General features: G+C 44.4%; 1 protein-coding gene across 1 annotated transcript; it reads right to left on the bottom strand.

Annotated features, from left to right (window-relative positions):
• Position 1: 1 nt before the first annotated feature.
• LOC308308513 (thimet oligopeptidase-like) lies at positions 2-4,454 on the bottom strand (the record flags this gene model as incomplete). The annotated part of the gene is made up of 3 exons (XM_080753924.1): positions 2-411; positions 2,732-3,889; positions 4,019-4,454. The coding sequence occupies 3 exons, from the start codon at positions 4,452-4,454 to the stop codon at positions 2-4; spliced, it is 2,004 nt and encodes a 667-aa protein (XP_080610050.1).
• Between the last annotated feature and the right edge of the window lie 4,596 nt (positions 4,455-9,050).

Here is a 9,050-nt window from a genome sequence, read left to right as displayed (position 1 = left end):
ATTAGCCAGGTCCAAACCAGTCTGGGTGTGAAAATTTAGCCCGGACTATCTTTTCTAGGCAGTCCATACCGATGTTGGCAAGGCGAGACTTGGCGAGTTTGTCCAGCAGGTCATCAGGAATAGGAACTCCCGTCTTGTAGTGTTTAGAGATTCTCTGTAGCGGTTCCTTCTCCCAAACCCAGTTCTCCAGCATCTGGGACGGAACCTCTGAAAAGTCCTGTTCCACTTTGGATGCACTGAACACAGCATAGTTGACCTGAGCACAGAGGTGGTGCATGGCGTGACCAAACTCATGGAAGAACATTATTACATCTATGTGTTTCAGCAGGCAGGGGGCCTCGGCCGTGGGTTTGCTGAACTTGGTCACTATGGCAGCAACAGCCATCTGTCTTCTCCCATCAGACTTTGATCCTATGTGAAAACATATTTTAATATTACATTATTTGATATACTACATTTAATAACTACCCTTTGTTTAGCGATTTTCAAAGTGTTCTTTTCATAGAAAAAAAGGTTATATGATCATGATTCACCTCCATCCTGGATGGCTTGGTTCGAGGCTTAACATAATTGTTATAAATATTTTTGTAAAAGTCTATGGCGAAAATGAATGGGGAATATTAAGTGACCCCAGGAATCCACTTCCGCTGCAATGCTCTATAGAGGTCAAATCAATCATCAAAACATTGCTACCAGAGGATGGTCACAGAACCTGTGTGTGTGTGACTCTACTAACAAGGACACCCCCCACCCCCCCCCCCCTATCAGGTTTCCTGTTGCTCTTTGCTTTGAGGTCCTTCTATCCTCTATGGCTTGCCAGGTGTCATCTGCAATGCAGACTTTTCTTTCCCTATTTCTATACCCCAAAACATGTTCACATTTCTATGAAAAGTATATATTTTTTCAGTTCCCCCATTCTTCCTCAACCTCGCTGTTCCTGCTAATGCTGAGACACTATTCTTCAATGTCAGCCTTACATTTCTGTTTTCTGTTTATTCCTTTGCTCAGGAGGAACGCTTCCTGATTGGGTTTTTGATTGATTGAAGAATTTATTAGAAGTTTGCAATAGAAAAAAGTACAGTTTCATGACAGTACAAATCACTGGTACAAGGTCAACTAAAAGGAGATCCTAGAAAGCCGAGGCTTATTTCCACAGGAACCACACTTTAAGTATCTCATATAACATTGAAAGACAGACGGATAGAACATAGTACTTTATCTAGGATAATATCAGTTTCAAAAGCATAACATCAAATACAAAGGCAGAAAAAAGAATAATAAAAAAGGGGGGGGGGGGGCATGGGGGCTTAGTCTATTTACAAGTCACGGGTAGCAGCTGTCTGAAGGTGACTTTTCATACCAATTTTGAAGGAGGCTAGGGATTTGCTCTCCTTTAGGGCTTGAGGAAGGGCGTTCCATATGTTGATGGTGTAGCAGGAGAACGAGTTAGAGCCTTGTTTAGTGTTAAATCTACGTTGATGATGATTCGTGGAGCTGCCTCTGGTGTTGTGGTCGTGAATATCCTTGACCTTTATGAAGTAGTTTGTCAGGTACATGGGAATCTTGGAGGTGTAGTGTATCTTGTACACCACTCCCATTGCAAGATGCTGTACTCTGTCAGCTACTTTGAGCCATCCCACGCTTTCGTGGTGATGATCGGTAAGGTGGGTCAGAGGAGGGAGACCAAGCACAACCCTAATTAGTTTGTTTTGGGCTGTTAGAAGCTTTAACTTTAAGGCGGCTGGGGCGTCGCGATACCAGACAAGGACTCCGTAATCAATGAGGGGCCCAATAAGAGCTCCTCCTAGTGTCTTTCGGGATTTAGTATTGATCAGCGGGGCAACCCTTTGCAAGAAGCGAATTCGTTGGTTGACTTTATTGATAACCTTGGTGGTCATTTTTTCACTGGATAGGTTAGCCTCCAGGATGCAACCCAGGTAGCAGATGTAGTTTTTTCTTTCTATCACAGTGTCACCTACTTTAATTGTGAAGTTCTCAACTAGGCTAAGTTTCTGACTAGATCCAAAGAGGATACATTCAGTTTTGCCTAGGTGAATTGAGAGTCTGTTGTCATTGAGCCAGGTGCAGATCTTGTTAAGTTCACAGTTAAGGGCCTTTTCAACCTGCAATAAGTCTCTGCCGGAGACTAGGAGAGCCGAGTCATCCGCGAACAGAAACAGATTGCAGTCACAAGCAGATGACATGTCGTTTACGTATATTAAGAACAACAGTGGTCCTAGTATACTCCCTTGAGGTACTCCACAGTTTACTGGGAGGGGGGGGGGGACAGGGTTCCGTTGACTTCCACCATCTGTTCCCTCCCCACCAAGTAAGAGTGCATCCATCTCACTGCTGTGCTATCAAGACCAATAGCTTTGAGTTTTTCGATCAGAATAGAATGATCGACGGTGTCAAATGCCTTCTGGAGGTCCAGCATGACCATGCCGCAATATTTGCCATCGTGAATTTCACGTTTGATGTAATCATTCAAATAGATGAGGCATGTATCTGTGGAATGGGACTCTCTGAAGCCAGACTGGAACTCGTAGATCAGTTTATTCTCTTCAAGATATTTAGCCACCTGTTCATAGACAATTTTTTCCATTACCTTAGAGATGGAACTAAGGATTGAGATTGGCCTGTAGTTGCCAGGGTCAAGTTTACTGCCTTTTTTGTGCAGGGGGGTTACCTTAGCTAATTTGAAGTCCTGGGGGACATAACCCTGCATCACGACCCAAGAAGTTCTTCAGCATCTCCCCAGCGTCCTTGGAGGCACCAGGCTTCAGGATGCAGTTCCTGTAGTCCAGACCCACCTTAGGGTTCATGATTCCTTCCTGTTTGAAACGGCTGTAGAACATGTCCATGGACAACACCTTGCCCCACAGGTTGTGATACCAAATGGCACCATGGCCATTTTCCACTAGGTTACAGATATATGATATGCTGGACCCTTGAAGAGCAGTGACTCCCAGAGTGTCCTTGTAGAGCCTCATGCATTCATTAGCCAGGTCCAAACCAGTCTTCGTGTGAAAAGCGAACAATTTAGCCCAGACTATCTCTTCTAGGCAGTCCATACCGATGTTGGCGAGGCGAGACTTGACGAGTTTGTCCAGCAGGTCGTCAGGAATAGGAGCTCCCGTCTTGTAGTGTTTAGAGATTCTCTGTAGTGGTTCCTTCTCCCAAACCCAGTTCTCCAGCATCTGGGACGGAGCCACCACAAAGTACTGCTCCACATTGCATGCATTGAACACAGCGTAGTCAACCTGAGCACAGAGGTGGTGCATGGCGTGACCAAACTCATGGAAGAACGTTATTACATTAATGTGTTCCAGCAGGCAGGGGGCGTCGGCAGTGGGTTTGCCGAACTTGGTCACTATGGCAGTGACAGCCATCCGTCTTCTCCCATCAGACAGCAGACAGCCGGTCTGCAGCAGGGAACAATATCCATCAGATCCCGTTCTCATGTCCTTTCCCTCTCTGGTGAACAGGTCAAGGTAGAACTGTCCGATTGTCTGTCCAGAGGAGCGGTCGGTGACGCGGTACAGAATGACATCTGGATGCCACACAGGGGCGCCGTGCACCAGGCTGAAGGACAGACCCAGCAGGTCCTGGCAGATGTCCAGCAGACCCTGGGTCACGACCTCCAAGGGAAAATACTCCTTCAACTGGTCGTGATCCACTCCATACTGGTTCTTCACCACCTGGGCCTTGTAGTCATCCAGGTCCTCCATACACAGCTCTCCATTGAATGGCAGACCTCTCTTCTGACACTCATCCTCCTTTAGTTTGAGGAGGTTTGTTCTCTCTTTGTCTCCCAGTGGCTTCAGCTTATGGACCAGCTCCTCCAGGAAGATGGAGACATTCTCAATAGACTTTATCATACGTCTCTCTTTTAAATTGATACGTTGATAACAAGTTAAGAAATACTTGAATTTGGATATGTTTTTCTCAGCCTTTTTACAAAGAAAACGTAAATACTGGGTTAGGGTTAGGGTTAGGGTTAGTCTCTCTCTGGTACTTTCCCCAAGCCATCTCTTCATGTATCTCTTATCCTCCGCAGTAAGACTTTCTTCATCCACCTTCAATCCCAGAGCAAGAATCCTCTGATAGACGTCCTTTCTCATGCTCATGACCTTGATAAACTCATACAACTTCTCATATGCCTCTCTGCTGGTGGCCCTCACCTCCTCACTGGGAGACACACGCCAGAGGAGGGCCAACACAGGACACAGGACAGTGTACTCAGCATCCATGTCTGCCAGGGCTTTCAGGGTGTTGCTGAAGGTCACTCTGTCCAGGTCCAAGGAACCCACGGCATCGAACACCTCCTTGGTGTTCGCGATGAACTCGTCAGACACCTGTCGGATCTGTTCGGGGCTCAGATCCCAGCGCAGCCGGTTCTCGCTGCAAACCTGAGTAGTGCTGCTGAAATCCACCTCTCCAGTAGTTCCCATGTACATATTTTTGGGGGACGGCTAGATTTTAACAGTAAGGGGTTTCCTTTACATCATCAACAAGCAATCTTATATAGCCACAACCTTAGTCACTGATGACAGATCAGTGACTCATTCTATGTCACAGTGATGTCAGATTAGAGGAGCTGTGTTTCCCTCTTACGTCCATTTATGGAGTTCCGTGTTAGCCATGCCCAAATATGTGTCCAGATCAGACTATGACGCCAGTACTAATGTCATAATGATGAGGTCATAGTACCATTGATGACACCATAGATTTATTGACATTCATTTGTACCACTGCCGCTTCGAGCGACTTCAAAAGTCAATCTGTCGAACGGTCTCCATGCATGTTAATACCAGGTTATTTGTTTGGTCTCATGGTGCATTCCAGCTGTCGGCGTAAACAAGGTAAAACACTAAAAATCCGTGGCAGAGGCTACTAAATTGATTAATTAATTAATACCTCTCAGTAAATGTGTTCAAATGGGCATATTGGTCGGATCAGCGGCTCTTTATAAGCGGATCTCCTTAAATGCCCATGCCCATTTATGGGCATATCTGTTGGATTGGCAGTCTGATGATATAATGTGAGTGCAGCCAAAGGCAAACAGGGAAATATGCATAGACTGCATGACCCTTTTTTATTCCATATTAGTGTGGAGGGTGGGCTAATTTTATTTTATTTTTTCACACAAGAGTCAGGAATAGAATGACATTTGAAACGACTGATCATGAAAGAAAGGAGAAACATATCACAATAACAACAACAAAGTTTCTGTTTCAAAATCAAAAGGGAGGATATTTATTAAGACCAGAGCATGTTTAGTTCATTATGAAATAATATTGCGGTGCAATTTAATTTGCAAATCAGTAGCGGGCGGTGCATATGTTACAGTTAAATTGGGTAACTCAGTTAGATCGTGGTAAGAGCACTCGTTTTGTCGTTCACCACACACCCCTACCACCACCTGGATCAATCCACTTTGATAGTCTCTTATCAGCGCACCTGTGTAATTCTGCGTAGTCACCATGAGATGGCAACAACAGCCATTCACTGGTGTAGTTGCTGACGTCACTCGTCTGCGACCCCCTCTTTCTTTGTTTATCTACTTGCCTAGCTCAGCTGTGTTTAGCCATTAGCTTACTATGCCTAACTCTAACCCTAAACCTAACCTTAACCTCAGAAAAAAACTAACCCTAACCCTAACCCTAACCCTAACCTCCGTGGGGTGAGGCGCTATCATTCCTGCCAACGCAACGTTGTCGTTGTTGTGGATCAAAGCGACCGCCCCGCGCCGCACAACGAGCGCTCCGGTTCTCGATCTAACTGTTTCTCGATCTAGCGGTGACACATACAGTATATGCGGTCGTACTCTCCGTGTGTCTGTCTGTCTGTGTTCTCTGTGCGGGGTCCACCCTATGTTCCCCAGGTTCTATGTTCCCCACTCCCCCCCAAAAAAGGTTCTATATTCCCCAGGTTCTATGTTCCCCACCCACCCTCCCCACAAAAAGGTTCTATGTTCCCCTCTCATGGGGCAACATGTGGGCAATCCTAATTTAGGTGCTCAGTTGCCCAGTTGCCCAGATGTCTCCACCCCAAGTGCCCACTCGTCCAAATGCCCACATGTCCAGATGTCCAGGTGCCCACTTGTCCAGATGCGCAGTCATAACAAAAGTATGGTGTCCAGATGTCCCTAGTGCCCCCTGTCCCACTAGTATTTGTAATTTCTTCCCATTATTGGGTGTTTTGAATTGTAATTAAAATTAGAAATGAATGTTTCCAGTATTTTTGGATGAGTGGGGAACCTTTTTAAGTTGAGCGGGGAACATAGAACCTTTTTTGTGGAGGTAAGTGGGGAACATAGAACCTGGGGAACATGGGACCTTTTTGGGGTAAGCAGGGAACATAGAACCTTTTTAGGGGGGTAAATGGGGAACATAGAACCTGGGGAACATAGAACCTGGGGAACATAGGTACGGTCCCTTGTGTGCGGCTGCTGGCTTTTCCTCAGAGTTGGAAAGTCTGGTGACGCGAGGTTAGCTCTTGGCAGCTTCTGAATTACTTTGTTTATCTTCTGGCTTGTAAAAATACCTTAAAGCTATAATCTGTAACTTTTCCAATAAAATAAATCTTAAAATTGTCCTAACTATTAAATTGCTAAAGTTTTAGAATACCCACTCCATGAATTTCAGCCTCTAAAGCCTTCTGTAAATGTGTTTTCTATGATCCTGGCCGAGGCCCGTAATTTGCGGCAAAATTACGTCATCTGCATTCTTCCATATACGGCCACTACACTACCGGCCAATCACAGCGCGGATCATACACTACCGGCCAATCACAGCGAGTCTTGCCGTCTTTTCAGGAAGTAGCTTGCCTCAGCAGCAGTGTTTACTCTGATGTAGGAGTCTAGCCCGTTACTCCCCAACGCCTGGTCTCAGAGGGACGCGAGACCCCTCTACGGATGCGTCTCGGCGAGACGCAGGCGGTCGCGGTGGTCCGCCGCCCGCTCCGGTGGTCCGCGGTGACCCCGGGCAAAAAAACGGCCTAAAAAAGCAATACCGCTACTGACGAGTAGTTGAGCAACTTCCAGAGTATAGCTTTAAATCCATCTTGCTTCATGAAATGAGATCAAAATAGCTTGCTGGTGTTCGCTACAAAAATTCGGAATACGGATGTTTACAAAAAATAATAATGCTTTGCGCCGGTATCAGGATGTGATTGATTACTTCGGAGTTGAGATACTTTTTTTTTTCTCTCTCTCTTTTTTTTCCTACAAATTATTTCGGGTTTCAAACATGTACTGACCTATTTCTGCTTTTGTCTTCATGAGCTTGCTTCATTTTGTACTCACCTTGACATCAAAGAAGGCAAGGGGAGCTAAATTTGACACAAACTTAAGGTTTTGGATGTGTACTCAGTTTATGCTGTTTACAATGCTTTCACCAGAGTCAGCTTCTTAAAGGCACTAATTACACTGCCCATGACGACATGCAATGTTGAACGTCTATTTTCCAGTGTACAAAGCATCAAATGTGCAAGCACAAGTAGGATGACAACTGCTCGCCTAATAGACGGGTTTCTGGTCCACGTCACGTTTGATTCGGTACCAAAATTAGCCAATGCAACCAGCGCATATACTCTATGAACCAGCGCTCCCCAAAACAACAGGTTTGGGGATTGGACGGACTGATTACATGATACAGTCACCTGTGCATTTAGTCTCAATGTTAGTAAACAAGAAACCCGTCTATAAGTCGGTGTCTCCTATAGCGTTTGAGAGAGACTTAACTGATAGTCTGGACTACGATAAAGTTATCGATATTTTCAAGTGCAAGCCCTGCCGTCTAATGTTTTGAGACATCACACATGCTTGAAAACTATCTGAGTTGTCCGGATTTAAAATAAAACAAACACAGAACTAAAAGTTCCTATGATTGGACGCTAGTTGCACTGTTCTGGTACCATAAGCAACATGTTCTCCAGGATTCCTTTCATTTCCCCCAAACGTTTACATTTGATTTTCTTACCTTAATAAACACTGTCATAAATACTTTATGGTTCCTGACGCTAGTTTAGAGCCTTGCTTCAATCACCATGATATGCGTTTTGTGAAAAAAAAGCTTCATTTTCGCTCTGATAGAAACCAATGGGTCACGTGACCGTTCCCGCCTTCCTTATTTTTTACAGTCTATGGTTGAAATGTGTCTATTCGGGCGTCATTTTAGCCTTATCTGTAATTCTGCATAGCCCTACTGTGCTTTTTGAGAATAAAAATCCATACATGGAAAATACTTGCATATTGTTTTTATTAACGTATTTAAAATGTGTTATTTTTTGATGGGCGCACAATTTCTGGGGGCTGGCATTTTGCCAAGACGCCTACCCAAAATTGAATTCCTGGCTAAGCCACGCTGGCGCGCGCACACGCACGCACGCACGCACGCACGCACGCACGCACACACGCACACACACACACACACACACACACACACACACACACACACACACACACACGTGTGGTCAGAATCAATTGACAAAACGACAAGGATACATTGGGGAGAAAAAGAGTTAAAAAGAATTGATTGATTGATTGATTGATTGATTGATTGAAGACTGTATTAGAAGTTTGCATAGGAAAAGGTACAGTTTCATGACGGTACAGTTCACTGTACAAGGTCTACTAAAAGGAGATCCTAGAAAAGACTACGCTTATTTCCACAGGAAACCATTTACGTATCTCATATAACATTGAATGACAGACGAATAGAACACAGTACTATGCAGTAGATATACCGGTAATCAGGAAAAAAAAAATAAAGAAAAAACTAAAAACAGTAAGTGTTAAATTATTAATTAAGTGAAATAAATATGGAATATGGATAAAATCCATAACCAAAATAAAACAGAGACCAAAGGACTGTATATCTTAGATTGCTGTATTTGAAGAGAGTTCAGACAAGGAAGACAAACAGTGAGCATAGTACAGCGTACCATAGTGGCAGCTTGATAATTCTCTCTCCTCCAAGATGGAAGTTTAACATGTATATAAAGAGTACAGTTATGACAGTATAAGATCGTGGGACTCATTGATT

This window comes from Nannobrachium achirus (genome assembly GCF_963921795.1).
Source record: "Nannobrachium achirus genome assembly, chromosome: 23".
In the NCBI taxonomy this organism is placed as follows: Eukaryota; Metazoa; Chordata; class Actinopteri; order Myctophiformes; family Myctophidae; genus Nannobrachium; species Nannobrachium achirus.
The sequence above is the reverse complement of the archived record's forward strand: the minus strand, read 5'-3'. Positions and strand labels throughout refer to the sequence as shown.